This window comes from Bacillus rossius, chromosome 8 (assembly GCF_032445375.1).
Source record: "Bacillus rossius redtenbacheri isolate Brsri chromosome 8, Brsri_v3, whole genome shotgun sequence".
Taxonomy (NCBI): Eukaryota; Metazoa; Arthropoda; class Insecta; order Phasmatodea; family Bacillidae; genus Bacillus; species Bacillus rossius.
Window position 1 is genome coordinate 60,063,687 of NC_086336.1, and position 18,715 is coordinate 60,082,401.

General features: G+C 33.4%; 1 protein-coding gene across 3 annotated transcripts in view; it reads right to left on the minus strand.

Annotated features, from left to right (window-relative positions):
- Positions 1–2,314: 2,314 nt before the first annotated feature.
- Positions 2,315–18,715, minus strand: part of LOC134535045 (CUGBP Elav-like family member 4) — a 693,633-nt gene continuing 677,232 nt past the window's right edge. The window contains exons 8-11 of one of the 3 annotated variants that reach the window (XM_063373882.1): positions 18,533–18,610; positions 15,532–15,690; positions 14,761–14,921; positions 2,315–5,332 (exon numbers count right to left, since the gene is read on the minus strand). In XM_063373882.1, the coding sequence (XP_063229952.1) occupies positions 14,794–14,921; positions 15,532–15,690; positions 18,533–18,610 (365 nt within the window). In that variant the 3' untranslated portion in view covers positions 2,315–5,332; positions 14,761–14,793. The remainder of the gene's footprint in view (positions 5,333–14,760; positions 14,922–15,531; positions 15,691–18,532; positions 18,611–18,715) is intronic. The other 2 variants (XM_063373881.1, XM_063373883.1) reach the window with 2 other exon arrangements.

Here is an 18,715-nt window from a genome sequence, read left to right on the forward strand (position 1 = left end):
AGTTTTCACTGTCATATTATTGCAGTCTTAAGGAAATATAACTCAGAAAACATCAAGAGAAAAAAATTTTTTAGGTACATCTAAAACCACAAATATTTTAGGAAACCCAATTAAATAAAACCAAGTTCTTTGGTCCCAAAGACAATGTTACTTTCAATAAATATGAGATGTTCTATGCCGTTAATTTGCAAATATCTGTGCTGCATTTTCACCTCTTAACAAATGAGAGAACATGTTCTTGTATGTTCTTGCCTTGTTACACAGTCAGCAAGAACATATCAACACACGTGTGTACACTGTGTAGTTTTCACAAATTAACCATCAACAAATAGCAAAATGAAGGAACAGGCTACATAATGAGCTCTTGAAGTAGGTCACGTCAAGTACGATGTCTCACTAAATTAACTTCAGAAACTTCACTACGTACTGTATACAAACAGTCCGAATTCCACATTTACTCCTCAAATGTGTGTCTGCACAAAATAAATAAATAAATAAAAAAAACAATTTTAATTTAATGATTTTTAGTTTTTGGCACTTGTCTGCATGGTGCCCAAAATGGAATTTGATTAAAATACTTTTTTGTTTCCAGAGCACATTCACGTAACTTAAACCAAATGCTTGTAAGTCTTTCGAGTGCACATTATTTCGGATACTGAACTTTTAAAACCAATCATGGACTTGACTCAATTAGAATGTGCTCTATGTCTTCAGAGTTTAGTTTATCATATTAGAATTACATGTATAACTTTTCAAATATTTGGGATCTGCGATCAAGAATAATATATTTTCACTACACTGTGACTTCTTCAAAATACATTACAAAGTGGAGTTGTTATAAATGATGTAATTATTTAGACACATTATTAATATTATAAATCGTAATGTACATAGCATGGATGGCAAGTTCACAATAAAATTTTAATGGCTCAAGGTGGTGAAAACATTAGTGTTTTTTTTTCTAATAACTGACAAAATTGTTAAAAATATGAAAATGTTTGCCTGCACATGCTGCGAAACATTGCTCTGCATCAAAGCAATGTGGTTTGACGAACTGCAAAAATCAGTTTGGGCTTTGAAACCAAGTTGCGCGTAACCCAGCAACATTGCGATCAAGAGCAGAATATTTATCATGGTCGGCACATCCATTGTATGTAGCATTCAACATGACAGTACAGTAACCTTTAGCACGAAAAATAACCTTAAAAATACTCTTATTTTTTTTATAAAAGTTTTGTTCTTTCCTCCCCAAAAAATTGTTCAGCACAGTTCACTGACATAGCAGGTCCTTTTTTTTCTCTTAAGTTAAAAAGTGAGCACTAACTTCTTTAAGAGTTGTGAAAAATCTATTAAGAGAGTACACCAAAGTTTTTTCTGCTCCATTTTTTTTTGTTCCACAGAAAAACATTTACACAAATAATTGAAAAAACATACCCTGTATCCAAGAATCACGTCTTTTCAGTTTTATTTTCTTATATGGGGGGAGTGTGTTGTGTGAGTATCGACAAATGTGGATCTGCTAATCTTGCTTCCTGCGATAACCCCCATGCACAATCCGGATCATTGCAGTACCTTGTTATTACAGTAGTACGTAATAAGTTCTGTGTGCAAAACAGCTCTACACGAAAGGCAGCGCTTTAATTGAACTGTTGAGAAAGTGGAAACAGTACATTGTTTGTGTACATGTACAGTATCAGAAGAAATACACAATGGCACACAAAATGTACCTACTTAAAACTTGGGCACAGAATCTTCTAGTGGTGGTAGAAGTAAATCAGTGACACATTGTTTAAAGCACTTAAAGAGACAAAAACTAAATATGTATCAATAATAAATCTTTGAGATTCATTCTAGACAGCCTCTATGCATATGAACATGAAATTATAAATATTCATACAAACAGTTGTCATCTTGCTATCACAATACCAGATTGACCAGGAACTTAAATAAATATGAAAATTTTCTAATTAAATTACATTATTTACACTATTTTGATTTGGAAGATGACTAGATCATTATAAAAAGTGCTGGAAACTAGGTAAATAAGTCACACAATCACTGATACAAACTTGTATGCTGTAACTATCAAACTTGAAATATAAGAACAGTAAGCATAAATTTTCTAAAAAATACTAAACATTGTATTAAAATATTTCTGTTAAATTCCACATATGTGATGTTTTAAGAGATTTATATAGACCAAACAGAAAAAAAAATTAAGTACATAAAAGCTTTATATACATTTGGTAAAGATTGACAATAATTTTGCTTAAGGCATAGGAATGTATTCCAATGCACAAAATCAGAATGCATAAATTTATATAAAAAAATTCAAACAAAAAATTAAATTTTAAAGAATAAACAAGTACAGAGTGTTTTCAAAAGCAGTGTTAACTATTAAATTTCACCAAAAACAACACACACAACTTTCCAAGTAAAAAATTACTGAACAAGAACTTATCGAAATTGTGACCAGTTTAACAAAATACTTTTTGACATATTCCACTAAATAAATTAGGTTTAAATGAGTTAAGATTATCATAAACTCTACTACCCACATTCATGTACTGAAACATTTACTTTACTTCCCTCTCAATAAATTACTATAAATAAAAATAAACATAGCTAATTATATTTATTTAAAATAATTATTTTTCTATTAAATATATAACAAAGTCAAACTACTGTTCAAGATGTGTTTGGCTTATATTGCACACAATAGTTATATGCTGATGGTTTATTTCGCAATACGTCAGTGGCAGCTACTAGCAAATACAAAATAAATAAAAAATACAAAAAACTTTTTAGACCTCTATTTTCCCACTAATTTGGTTATTCGATTATCCTGTTACCCCTGTATATCTCATTTTATACTCTACAAATTATCATATGCCTACATTATCTACAAACTATGTTATTCACTCTACAACTCTGCATTTGTCAAGAGCATATAACAAATTTTTGACTAGAGTCATTAAAACCTAATTTCAACAGCACTGACTAGTTATAATTTATTCTAAGATCTCTGCTCCCAATCTAGGTCTGAAGATGATGACTAGACATTTAGTAATTCACTTCAAAGAGTACTTTAGTTTCAATATCACTGTATATACACGAGATTGGAGCCATGCACTTCTTCACTTGCCATAGCAGAGTAACAATTAACAAAATGGCAGGTGTTACGTCAGTACGTTTTTGTTACAAACCAATTTCCTGTCACATAAAAAAAAAGAGAGCAACATTATTGTCTTCCCACTCCCGCACCTTAGCAGTGAAGCAATACGACGGACATTAAGTAAAATAATAATACCATGCATGTTAAAGAACTCTTGATCAAAATGATTTCTTCAGCACTATCACGGACCATCATGGCAAATGCAGTAGCATAGGGTTGGAATGTGTCGAAGCAATGGATATTAAGAAAAACAACACTGTACATTTGCCAACAAAATGAACATCTCATGCTATTTCAAAAGTGGAAGAAACAAGATAAATACCAAATATGGATAGTATCACAAACATGACTCGCAACGCATGCACTGACTTGTCTCGTATAGCTCACCTTCAGCGCCTAGACTGGAAACTTAAAACAAATTAAATAAGGAAGTAAAACTAACTTTAGTGTGTATCACCAAATATGTAAAACACAACAAAATTTCAAATAACCACAGCTTTTTTTCACCGACATTTTCCTTAAAGTATTTTTTTTTTAATGAGCAAACTATAGTACTAAGATAAAACTGTGGCTACATTAAAATGCCCTGAAAATTAGACTGTACATGTAATAAAATTACCTTTTAAAGTTGGTTTATTTTGTTGAAACAGTTATTCTAATGGTATTCAAGAAGGTCTTACACTTTTCCTTCTGTACACATGGGCATTCGTCTACAAACTAACTACCGTACGTGTCTCATGTTAAGTTAATGTCTCTACATGTTGGTACTTTGTTTGAATAATATTCACTAAAACTGTGGTAGAAATATTATATTACTGATTACTCTTCAAATACTTCTTTGATATAAATATTAAGGATTATAGCATACTTCATCTTAGTTTACATCATCGAAGTACATTTAAAAGGGACACTGGATCGGGGTTCAAACAGTTAATACTTGTGCAAGTAGTATGGCTGCTTATTGGTTCTTGGTCTCCAAGCAACTCCCACACCAGCTTTTAAACATCAAAAAACTTGTTCTCGAGTAAAAGGCATGTGCAGGTATCGAGTATTGATAGTCCAGAAAAGAGAAAGACAAGTGAATTCTCTCAACAGCACAAATTTTCGGCAATAAAAATAAATCCTACATTTATAATAATAATAATAATTATTATATTCAATTTTTCATCTCAACTAGGTACAGAAGTAAAATTTCAGACGCTACCAACCAACACACAAAAATGACACCTATAGTTAATTTATCATTATTCTCGACAACAATGATCTTCCGTCAACTTTATATATGCACGTATGTACGAACAGACAGACAAACGAGAAGACAATAAACGGCCTGTACAAGTTTACACATTATACTTTTTTTTTATTCACAGCCCAAGTAGAATTTTTTTTTCGAGCAGTAAACCTACAATCTGTTAACATAAGCTGGGGTGAGTTCGAGAAATTTCAAAATTGACATTTGCTCTGCCCGGCTGGGTTCCCGTCACGTGCGTTTCCACAAACAAGCGTGTGGCCGCGCTGGTTAGTCATGTTAGTCTGCTCCTGTGCATTAGTGCCTGTCAACTCTGAAACTACTTGAATCTCTGATCTGATAGCATATGTATTTATATGTTGACGGAGACCAAGAACTTTAAACAGTACTGTTAAATAGCCACGCTCAATACCTTAATAGCTAAGCAAAAAACTTGTTACTTCCGACTCTTCATCGAGGATAATCATCTTTAAATCTTATTATAATAAATACCCATAAGTTATAAGGTAATAATAATTGTATATAATAATATGATAAGAATATTAAGCTTCTGTTTTCAAACTAACATCTACACTATGTATTTATCTTTACCCTAGAATACTACTAAGTTATTCTCATTTCTCTGTGAGGGCGCACCTCGGAAATCCACCGTCCACTATTCATGGTTGATTAATACTTGTCACCAGGAAGTTTAAAGAATGGTTCACTTTCTCTTCTCGTCGTTAAACCCCATCCTCACAAATTCTTGTGCGCGCTTAACGAAGAAGAACTCCAGTGGAAATCAGGGGGAATCCCAGCAGAACTTTAAATAGTGACTTCTTATTTATTTTTGGATTATATAGTCGTCTTCCAGTCAAAGATCCCGTCATGACCAAACCCTCCATCAAACACCCTGGACAGCTGAAATTCTTTAACAAAGAAAATACAACAACTTAGTCAAAAAACTCCATTTATATCTGCAGCACTAGCAAAAGTTTGTGACACTTTTTCCCTAACCAAAACATTAAAAATAATTTAAAGCTAAACTCTACGTACGTTAATAAAATGGCCAAAACTAGGGGAAAAAAAATTTTAAACCAAGGCTAACATAAACCTTCATGTTACTAATTTTGACATACTGTATTTTTCAGCATATAAAATGAGAATTTTATGTAAGTTTGAAGAGCTCAAAGCTGCACATAAATGTTTGTCTTAATGTACTTAAGTTACTACTGCAAAGAATCCACACAGTGCTGCTGTTACATGGATTCTGAATATGGTAAGAAAGAAGATCAGGAAGTAGTATTTTTAGACTGACATCAACACACAGCATGATTCTGCTTCTAACTCTTGTATCCACGCTTACTACCTCAGTCAGCGGTGTTTGTTATTTATATGCCGCACATTAATTAATTATGTCTATTTTTCTAGCAATTTGAAAACTGCAGGGCCAAAATTTCTAGGCAATGACCCATTTTATCTGTACCCTTCTTTCTCTATCTCTGCTGCAAAGTCCTAGATTCATATCTGAGAACGATCAAAAGAAAAGAAGTCTCAAACTCATGTTTTTATTGCACATGGATAAATAAGTATGTGCTGCTGCTAAGGACTAGAGGAAGTAGCTTCATGTCTTATATAAAGATGAGTTTTATTTTCTAAGCTTTATTAACTTGTCTTATTTGATACACAGAAAACTACAGTATGTATTTCAAATCAAACAACAAAATGAAGAGTGGCCAAAATTTTTAGCACATTTCACTCTTATGTATGAACATATGCTTACATTTTTGTGTAATTTAGGCATGGATATTAATAAGTGTAAATAAATATGTATGCAAACTTTGTTCACTCTTACCCAACATACAGTATAAACAAACACTTTTGTACCACTGCACGACATGAGCTCAATGCATCCTGCATGCCTACGCACTATTTAACAACCGATTAATAATCCGTATTATATAAAAATATTATGGGTAACTTTAAATAGGAAAAATTTGTTTCTGTAGAACATGTGTAATAATTTTGCTCACTTAATCACCTCAATAACACTGTTGGAACCATAGCAAATGGCACTGTACATCTTCAGTTTAGAACAATAATATCACATAGTATTCATGCCAGTTGTACAGAAGAAATTTAATGTATTTTATCACACTAAAGAGAATTTAGTAGCTTATTATTATTCTTTAATAGGCTAAATTATTGTTCATTGTAATGTTGATTGTTGCGTATAGAGAAAGGGCACTATGTTTTAATAATAAGTTTATCTACATTAGGAGATTAATTATATTATATGTTTTTTTTGCATGTTAATATGGTAAAATGTTATGTTGAAAACTTGTCAACGAACATCCGGTCAGCCATGCTGAATTGTGTCATCAGTAGTGATCAAGTATTTGCACGTGCAAGGATTAAATATCATGACCATTAAACCCAACAGTGAATAAATATTGTATAATAGTTTGAAAACCCTGTCTCAGAAGGTAATGTTATGTAAAATTTGTATGTCTTAAGTAAGCTATCGGAAATGTGATGCAAAAGTAGGACCCTACCCTCCCTCCTTTTATGAGAATTTGTTGTGAAGAATAAATTGTATGTTTGGGTCATTCAGATGGATCAGCTGATATATAGCTTAAAAGTCATAGTGACCTAGTTTACATACTTGTCCATTATCATTATTAATATTCTTGTAATTAATGTTGGTATTTAATTTATAAAAGCCTTCAAACTATGTTTTTAATGGTTTTCATTTAGCTGATAGGGTATTACCTATTTGCATTTATGCATTTTGTCAGGATTTTCTTTACTTTCAATATTGCTTTTATGCATATATTTTACATTTTTTTATATGTTTCTAGAATATTGTGTATTATTTTGGTTTGTACCATAGCGACCTCGGGACCTATTTGCGAGATGTGATTTGTGTGATGATTCCGAACTTCACAAAAATAAAACTATGATTATAACCTTCAATTAAATTAACATACAGTTTTATGTATGATTTATAGACCCCGAAAAATGGTAAAGCGCGAAATTCACGAAATAACGCGAAAGTTTTTACTTTTTTTCTGTTTATGTAAAGCAGATTTGCATTAATGATTTAATAACATGTACAAGCAAACAAGGACCTTTTTCTTGTGATCTTGTACTTGTGTACTACGGTAAACAACCAATAATAGCTTAGCTTATCTCAGGTATTTGTTGACATCGAGAGTCAGGTAACAATGAACAAAGTTTGGAAATGTGTAAGTTTTTTTGTATGTATAAACATATTTACATACCTACCCCAAACACTAAAAGTTTTTATGAAAAAAATTCATGAAACAACATTGCCATAAAGAAACAGAGTACACGTCAAATTTTCTTTTCTTTCAATATCACCCACAGATCTGTACGCTCTATGATTACAAACATCATATGGAACAAGTTGATGATGACGTGCGATACAGTGAAATGAGAATGAAAACAGCCACGTACACACAAACAGAAAACAAACAAGTTACGTCAGTAAGCACAAAGCTGCAACCGAAGCATTCCACAGAGACAACGGAACAGCTGAAAAATTTTTTTTTTTTAGCCAGTTCATTATCGTAACATGTACCTGTACTGATTCTACAACAGAACAAGCATACCTTTGTCCATTCCCACCACTGCTAGCAAGTCTCACCGAGATGCAACCACCCACAAAACCATTTCAAACTAAGAAAAAGTAGTTTTATATACTGAATTGAATTGCCTAGATCCATAACTTCCAATGCAAAAATTTTTTTAGTTACAAACGTCTTTTATTTTTTTCCTGGCAAAGTGTATGCCTGCCTTGTGATGTTTTGAAATGTGTGAGAGGATTCACTTCACCCTAGCGGGAAGTCAACAAACATTCTGCACCGAGTGGACGCGGAACGGGAAGTGGACGGACCAGGAAGTAAACACCAGCCTCAACCACAAAAAAATTACGAGCCACTCAAAATACCATGGATCCCCCCCCCCCCCCCCCCCCGCCACCCAACCCTAAGTAAAACATTTGTTGGCTTGGCAAAACCAACTGTTCTGACTGTTTTATTTTAGGTAAGCGTGACTTGACCCAGAATGAAACGAGTGCAGGAAATTATTATTTTGGATAGCAATGCTATGACAAAAAATAGAATTTAAGTTTTAAAAGCTTTTGCAAGACTAAATACTCTTAAACCTTTTTCAGAAATAAACAAAACTTTTAAGTACGAGGGAGAAAAACCATTACGAATATCAAATGGAACACAAATAAAACAAAATTTTTAATTATAATTTTTCTAACACAACTTCAACAACTAAATATAGATAAGTTTGCTAAAATATTAGAAGGTTGGATTGTAATAATTGTACATAGCTCATTGATGTTTATCACAAACTGCTAGACCTGTGCAAATACTTGTTTTTGATGTGAAGCAAATATCTAAATCAAATGTTTCAAATATTCACAAACTGTGAATACTGTGCTTGGCAAAGCTGTGTTACACTTATTTTATAAAATATAGGATGAGGTAAAATAAAAAATAAAAATTTTTAACGTTTGTAATGTTTGAACTGATGAAGCGATTAACCAATTGGGGCCTACATATAACATCATTCAATAAAAATTATTAAATAACCATGCATATCTTAACATTGAGAATTCATAAAGGCAAACTGAGTGCCACATGTTGATTTTTTTAAGAAACAAACTTTATTAAAACTAAACATATACAAAAAAAAAAAAAAAACTAAATATTTTCATGAACAAATCTTTGATGTTTTACATAAAGCTTCACATCAGACGCAAAGCTTTACTTCAAATAAAATGAATAAAAAATTTCCTGGTGAAGTCAAATCGAATATTAAAAAAAAAACTTAAATTGATTCACTCTATTCCAAGCTTCGCACAGGCCTACAAACTGTCCAGTTAAAAATAGAAATTAAATATTTTGAGAATTTCCATTGAATAGGTTCAACTTTGTTATTTTGAATGTAGTACTGAAGTCTTCTGTAGTAACACGCAGAAGACATTCTACACATAAGTTATTTACTGAGTAAGCATTTCTGCTTAAGGACTCAAATCAGTTAGCGAAGCTGCCATGAAACCCAGTACGCAGGATTCCTCCAAACTCAATTTTGCTTGAAATATAATAAATAAAAAATTTACCACGATTGTTAATTTCATCAAAACAAACACTTTCCCAACATAACCGATGTGACTGAAGCTGGTAGCTGTACGTGTTAAGTATAGCGTTACGGAAACACTGACCTGCCAAAACTAAGTGAATAAACACAGCACTGCTAAACAAGAGCCCCAATTCGCCAAAAAATAAAAAAATAAAAAAATAAATTATAACAAGTATAAATTGCAATTACAAAATAATTTTAGAGGCACAGTGACACACACACAAATAACGCAGGTATCCGTAACAGTTGCAGCTAAGTAGGTACGAAACTATAGCAGACTTGTTTGAACACCAACGCCCATTTCCCCATCGGTAAGCATCACAGGACTATCATACAGGCAACACTAAGGTACAAGTAAAGAGTGAAAGTCCATTTGTGGACACTTTTTTTTTATTCCACTCTCACATCCATTAGCTAAGGGAACACTCATCTAAACGGTTAGTTACAACAGTTTCTGATCCTAGCATACATCTAAACCCTTCTCACACCACACAAAAGCATCCTAGCTAATTCTGCAACTATTCCACGACCAAAACAACTCCGAAACACAAAAACAAAGAATCAATAAAAAAATACACAGTAAAATTAGATAATGGGCATTGGTGGAAACAAGCAACTTAAAACACACAATAATGAACATTTATGTTTCCTTATGTGTGTGATGGTCAACTAAAAATTTTTTTTTACTACTATTGAACATACCCAATATCACAAAAAGTGTGAAATAAGATACGGTACATATTGAGACACAAACTATGAGTACGTGAACCTTACACGCAACATGTGCTTTTGGCTCATCATTCAACACGGGGGAAAAAAAACCTACATCACTCGAATCAGCGACATCTCAGCACCAATGAAATAAAAAAAAAAGAAAAATAAAAATAAATATATATATATATCTATATAGGTAGAAAACTAAGACGAAGATGAGACTTGACAACAGTTTGACAACGAACATCGGAAGTGGAGAAAACTTACTGAGTGCTGTTCAGTTTACGAGTAAGGGAGGCAAGCGGGGGGCGCCTGCTTTGTGATTGGACAATCACAGTCACGTCGTGCGTGCAAACGTGGCAGCTTAGTTTCCATGACACTGAGGGGAATGGTGGGAAACAGCAGATGTTAAGGATGCAGTTCACATCACAAGACACAAGAGACAATCTGCTTCAAACAAGTTCATCCAAGTTTTTACATCATGTACTAGGAAACAGTTCAAACATGAGAAATAATTTTCAATGTGGGTTCTCCTCACCTTTTAAACTTTTAAGTATTAGAAAAAATTTCTTTGTAGTAAAACACGATTCTGAGCCAAATTATAATTCTCAATTTCGAAAGTTTTTTCATACAAAATGTAACTATAAAACCTTTAATAAAAAATGGCAATCATATCAAAATAGATTATACTCAGGCACTCACATAGTTTACAAGAGATATTAAATTATTCAGAAGCAGTACTTTTTATATATACAGATAAATTAATTGCAGTAAAATCAGCCTGATATTGCAAAAAATGACAGTATATTTATAATTAAGGTATGTCACAGATCATTAAAATAAAATTCAGTTGTTCTTTCTGCTGACCAAAGCACACCTAATTTCAGTGAATTATTTTAAAACAACTTATGAAACCAATTCATTTCAGATCACTTAGTTGAAATTCAAACAAACATTGCCTCACCACTATGTCCAAGACCATCACTCTTCATTTCCAACACAAAACGTAAATCTGAGGACTGAATGTAAGCTTTTAAGACTTTCAAGAAACTAAAGTGGGCAATGAAACTATACTAAAACCCATAAATAAAAAGAAATGAAATTTGAAGCAGGCCCCAGAGAAAATCACAACCAAATGGAAACCAGATTTTCAACCAATCGTGAATAGAGAGGGGCATAAAATACCTATAACTGATGTAAGCAGAAAAAAATTCTGATTTTGATGGGCAATAACTAGATAAATATTCAAGAATTTCTAACTACTACATAACTCATATTTCAAATTCAGATATATATTTTCAGTCACACTACTAACATCTTACAATCGCTGTGCTAAAAACACTTAAAAAACAAAATTGTAAATGGAGATGGCATATTACGACATACGTAAATTAATATGCATGACATGGCATGACCTGCTTAACCCTGCTAATTCAATTAACACCAGGTCCACATTGAAAATTTTGTAAGTTTTTAACTAACATAACTTTGATTAAGAAAATAGAAAGTTAAAACGTAAACTGTTTGAAGCAGATGTCAATGCTGGAGGTGAAAAGACACTTCACAGGATAAATAAAATATTTCACCAAGTAGCAGATACGGAGTCACAAAAATTACACACCTCCCAAAATTTATTCTTAAAACTATTTTGGTGCGTATCCAGCACAGCACTTGAAAACATCACATTAGCTGAATAAAGGGCAGATCACATTAATGTTTAATTGCCAGCAAATAAACCATTAAAGTACATTATTGTAGTAACATGTTAAGTCTTGGTTTCTGGCAAGTTAAAAATAAAAAAATTACCTTAAAATATGACATCAAAAGTATAAAAACCTAAGTTAACATAACACTCCCATTTACTTGTTGGGAGAAAAAAAACACGCCAATATTTTGATGGCAACATACTAAATATAAGCATATCTTACAACACGTAACTTTAAAACTCAAAATGCTGGTAATTCAGGAAATGCAGCATTAATTTCATTTATTTTTGCTAAAAATATATAATCACTGCAGTCTAAGTAAGTTTTTTTTCCTGTTCAATTTGGCAAGTCTAAAATACTTGTGTTTGACATTTTAGTCAGTCATAATAATGTGCCCTTAATTAGTAGTGAAAGTAAGTTTAAACACAAATTATGAAGACCTCAATTAGTTATTTATTATTGATTCTCAACAAGAAAATAAGTATCAATAGAGGCTTTACAAGTACATTAGAGCACAACTGGTCAGTATTGCTCATGTTATATGCCCGGCTAATTGTAAAAAAAAATAAAAAATAAAAATAAAAAAAATTACCAGTGTATGTGAAACTGCCACTATATAACTCAAGAACTTTTTTTTTCTAAATTTATTGGGATTTCATCTTTCTTAAACCAAAAAAAAAAAAAAAAAAAAAAAAAGTTTGAATATAATTATAAATTTTTTTTAAGTAAATGATCCTCATCCATCATCAATGACCAACTTTTTCCTATCAATAACATAACATTTCGCCTAGGAAAAAAAAATTGATACATTGCCATCAGAATATTTACTTATGTATAAAAAAAAATTATAAAAAATACTTTTTTAGATTCAAGACTCAGTTTACACAGTCCCGGCAAAGCCTTCCTTCAAGTGTAGTTAAATAAAAAATAAGTATCTTGTATATTTACTAACAAAAATTCAGGATTTAAAATAAAATACTATTCAAACCACTTGTCTGCCACTCAACCAGCACTGCTCATTTATGAGTACGAACCATTGTAAAAATATTTGACGTTATATTGCAGTTTCAATTTTTATAGATATATGATAACTTTTGTTATCTAGATTTCTCATAACTATACAATATAATTTGCTGGGGACAACCTGTAATCATGTGGGTGTTTTACATGAAAACCTATTATCAGACTTTGCATGGATGACGTGGACAATGTTTTTGCAACAGCATGAGGCTTCATGTACAGGTACCTTTCTAGACAGTCCGTGCTCCATCCTCCATTTACACCCTACAATATGTTTAATACCGAGAGTATTCCTCTCAGATGAAATTACAGCCAAAATTGGCACCACATAACTACTGCACATAGAATGTTTAAATATATATGCGTGCTCATAAAAACAATTTTAATAAAATATCTTCACTAATACACAACCTATCCCTCACCTAGAACCACTTCAGATTGTGCAAATTCATTTAGCGCGATTTTAATTTTACTGCCCCAGTCTCATATAGCACGTATGTAAACTTCAGTTAGCACGAAGTCGAGCACGATGGCACAAAGTCTGTTTCAACTGTAAACAACACATGTGCCGTGGGATACAGTTAGCCAAACAAGGGGGGGAAGAGATCCGCGCACAGGTCTGTCTACACTATCGGCTGTTGTACAAACATCAGCTATGGCAAGTTAAATTCCGGCCATGGAGTGTAAAGGACCAAGTGTTTTTACGTCCGCGCGAATGCCACCGTGCCGTACCGATATCGCCTGGCCACAGACCGGGCAGTGAACTCAGTCTAGCCAATGGCAGGAAATTCACTCAAACAAAAGCAACATCTGCCCATTCAGCTGCCGGTAACTGTACGTGCTTGATCACTCATAATTCATCGTGTTCAAGTATTTGAGACAAAACTAGAAGTATTACGGCGTGCAGATTGTCATGAAGGCCACGCTTATGTTGTTGCACTTTAGTTTTAAGCAAGTTAACTGTGCACATAATCATACGAAATAAGGACTCTTACCAAAAGTTTATATAAGTCTGATGCTGTTGGTTGTACTAGCGGGAATATATTTGACATTAGATACCGGAAAAAAAATGAACAGATGATTCACATGGAAAAGCTTGTTAAATGAATGTTGCAATGAAAAAAATAATCATTGGCCTGACAGGATTGGTGTGAACCAGGTGGTGATACAGTAATGGTGTGACATATTTATTGTTGAGTGTTAAGTCTACGCAGTTATATTACGTAAAGTATATATTCTTACACAATTTTGGAACACATTAAATAAATTAGCCTTGTTATTTATGGAAACTAATGCTTCAGAATACGCGATTTCAAATAACATGAGAATTTTTAGGAACGAATTAGTCGTACTAAGTGAGGGATAGGTGTACTGTGTAACTAAAAAAACATAAAACCATAAAAAATAATTTCTGGCATACTCAGTAATTAATAATTAATGATAAAGAATCCTAATAATAAATGTTTGTGGCGAAAAGAAATTTGCAGAAGATCAAGATTACAAATGTGTTTTTGCACAAAGGTTAACCTAGAAAATTACGTTATTTAATATGGATTACCCAAACATTATTATTTTTTTTCATCACAATGATCTTGACTGCAAATGTAGTTGCATAGTTCCAATAAAGAATATTGCATATTAATTTAATGTAAGTACATCATTTCTACGTTATATGTTAACTTGTGAAAAGATGGAAAGTTTTGCTGGTGGTAAATGCGGCGGACAGAAGGCCAACGTACCGGGTAGCGTCAGTTCCTAAATTACAGAAGAGGTTAGTACGGGCGATTGGCGTCCTTCGGCCTCTTCAGTTGGACCTTTAGCCGCTTCATGCCGATCTGGAATCCGTTCATGGCCTGGATTGCGGCCTGGGCACTCGCTGGGTTGTCGAATGACACGAATCCTGCGCAGGAAAACTTACGTCAGCTGGAGATATCATGACCGAGTGATTAAGAACTGTTTAGACTTACAGACAGAAATGTGTAGCAAAATTAGGAAATGCCTTAAAACAGAAACATTTATGTGCATGCTCGTATTTCACACTTCATTGAATTACTTATACAATAAACAATTCTATTTTCTTTATTTTACATTTTGCCCCTGTACTCTCTAGAAAAGTACACCAGAATCCTGACATAAGGTTCTGGCTTACAACATACTTCTGTTCGATACACTATCATTTTACAATCCTAACATTTCCTTCATAAGAGAAAGAAATTTTCCCTTTGCATTACATTTCATGTTTTAATATTCCCTGCTTCTAATATAGTAAATAAAAGGTTTTAATTGTAGTAATGTTATTTATCGTTAATATACTGATCTTTTTTTTTCCTGGGATTTGGATGGACCTTCATTAAAGAAACATTACAGTCATCAAAATTGAATTTGGCAAAAAAAAAAAAAGTGGTTTTTGGAATTATTTGGAATTTTTAATTCTGGCTAAGTAATCATGATCCAACATGTTGACTTAAAGTAAACATATAAAAAATAAAAACATTAACAAGGAACTTTACCGAAACATTTGCTCTGGTTAGTGGCTCGGTCAATGAACACCTTGGAGCTGATGACGTTTCCGAACGGCAGAAACATCTGCATCAGTTCAGCGTCGCCAAACTCTTGAGGTAAGTGGTAAATGAACAGGTTGCATCCTTCTGGGCCCGAGATCGAGCAACCTCAAACACACAGAGCTCACACTATAGCCTCTGGACGCTTTCGGCGAGGCTTTGCAGAGCACAAACACAACAGAGAATAATTCCCCCCCCCCCCCCTCCACCCCCAAGTGCTGCAAAAAGTATGTCTTAATGGTGAACAATAAAGCTATGAGCTGGATCAAGCTTAAATGGACATTTTTAAGACACATTCTCAGTATTAAGATTTCTGAATCCTTTTAACACCTGCCAATAACATTACTGTGAGCCTAGTCATGAATGTACGCTTTCCTTCACCTTGGGCAGAAATTGTGATATTCGCCCCTTCCCTACAGCTTAAAAAAATTACCATACCTGGCATAATTTGTTTTGTACCCATGTACAATATTAATGACAAAATTTGCTGAGCTTCATTTCTCCTTGCTTGAGGTCTCTTCCTGTTTTCAGCTACGATTGATTGTTTTGACATAATGGTGATAATAAAACCTAGATTAAATTCCGACTAGCAATTCCAGTAACGCATGTGCGGCACACGGTCGCACGGAGTATGATGTCTGAACTCAGAATAACCTATCGCTACACTGGAAATGGAATGGAAGTTGATGAACGAAGTGTAACACAATAGCAATATAAACCTGTACGTATATAGTCACTTTCGTACACACTAGGCAACAACCAAACGTTTTAATGTGCCAAATGAAACTTTATATGAAACTACCCTGGAATATGTATGGCAAACTAAAACAGTCATCACAAGATTTAAAAAAACAAAGGAAAACTGGAATTATAATAACTACATATAAAAGAGGCTTAATAATACAACGGCAGAGCACGCGCTTAGTATCCTCAAGGGGCATCGTTTGAATCTCGTCGCTGGAAAGATATGTATAGTATATATTTTTTTTACATTATTAAAAACACTACAAAATAATAATAATGTTGAATCAGATCAATAAGGTTAAGGTTTGTTTGTAGGCAACAGCGTGGTAGTGTTACCTTGCCTGTAGCTGCAAACCCCTGACTCCATCCATACAATCTAGCTTTCAGTGTTCAAGGTGACACAGATCCAGTTACTAAACCAACACCTGTCCAAACTTTTAAATTTATATATATGCACACAATAATTTTCAATAGTCAGTATGAAAACCTTTTTTCCTGAATTTCACTGAAAATATATATGGTGCATTCCCTATTTTTTAAAAAAAAATTAAATACCATTGCATTTTCTTCAGCATTTAACAATCTAAAAAGACAATTGTAAAGATATTGCTCACATAATATAATTAATATCTAACTGTTCACTGTGCAAGTTTTATGCAGTAATTTAATAATATAATCTAAACACACGACTAAGTATGTACGTATGTTTGCGTGACACACAAATCAGAAAATCATGTAGTTTCTGCATACACAGAACAAAGCATCTAATATTTATAATTGCAACAATTATGCCATACTTTTTATCTGCTAAAATGTATACCAGAAACAAAATAAAAATGCAATAAAGAAGAAACGGCAAAACAACTTTATGTTTATATTTGGCGGCTCTAGAGGATCAACACTATTTACAAACACATAAATTAGTAAATTAAAATTGTTACTGACACACAGAGGGAAACATGATGAAAGAATAATAATATTAACACTAATAAACCAACCAGATAGAAATTAAAACCCATCACAAGGAACTGTCCAAATCCGCTGCACATTCCCACTGGCAACAGATCGTTGCAATATTCGTGGAAGGATAAAAACACAAACACACACATGTTTTTAAAAAATAATAATGAAAAGTGCTGTAGACATTCACAAAAACTGCAATGAAATAAACAGCAACAGAAACCAAATATTTCAAATAAAAAAATAAGAATCAAGACACAGACAAAAATAACAATGCAATGCAGTATGCACCACAAGACAGGGAAAAAATAATTAATCTTATTATATTTATAAACACCCAGCTTAACTGTCTCTTGTTTAGTACACACCTGAGCGATACAGCCAGCGCGTGCTAGATTAAACCACGGAGGTCCGTACACAGAAGTTAGACCAGGGCTTGCCAAAGAACATAAATACGGAGGCCGCGCATCTCGCAGCGACCCCGAAACCACGTCACGGATAAATTTTCAGGCAAAGCACGCCCAAAACTTTTGTGTACGTACCTCCGCCACACTTCTCAAAACTAAGCCCAAACAAATAAAACTTTTGTCAACGCTTGTTTACTCCCCTACACAACAATTTTAACACACTAAAGGTTTACCTGGGTGCAAAAAACAATGGCAAGAGGCAAGCGAGCTGTTGGATGAAAGATGAATACAAATAAATGGATTCTCAGTGCATAGTTTTGAAATAACAAACTGAATAATTGAAATTTTTGATTTATGTAAAAAAAAAACTGTTTGTTGGTATTGGTATATTTTATTGCAATGAAAGGGAAGATGACAATTTCTTTCATTAATAAAATAAAAATCACATTTGTTGACAATGATGGTTTTTAAGAACATTTACTTATAGTAAATAAAACCACTGCCAACTAAAATATTTACACTAAAAACTGCATTTAAAAATAAATGTGTTAGTGACAGTTGCACTATCGCATGCAGCATCAGAACATGTTATAATTTTTCTTTAACATCAGCACAAAAAGTGTACTTGCATTTATACCACAAGATTTAGGTGAACTATAATTTATATGGCTCGTATGGAATCCTTGACGTTTCAACAGGTACGGGTCTACATAGAAAGCATTTACGGGAGAACGCCCTTGGAAAGGACAGGAGTACGGAAACGGCGGGAGTTTTTGCACCCATGCTGAGTGTTCAGCGTTAAGTTAAGGCGTTAAAAGAGTATTATGGTAGCTGCTTACCTTCCCTTTGCGTAGGGGGGACGGTGGACATCGGTTGGGGAATGGCCTGTGGAAACTGGCTGTATACCGCGGGGTAAGCTGCCAGAGAACATACCAACATAACCACCGTGTTCATTAGCAAGGACATGTCAAATTAGGAGGGAAGTTGGCTTTGGGGCAGCAGGAATTTAAAGTTCAAGTAAA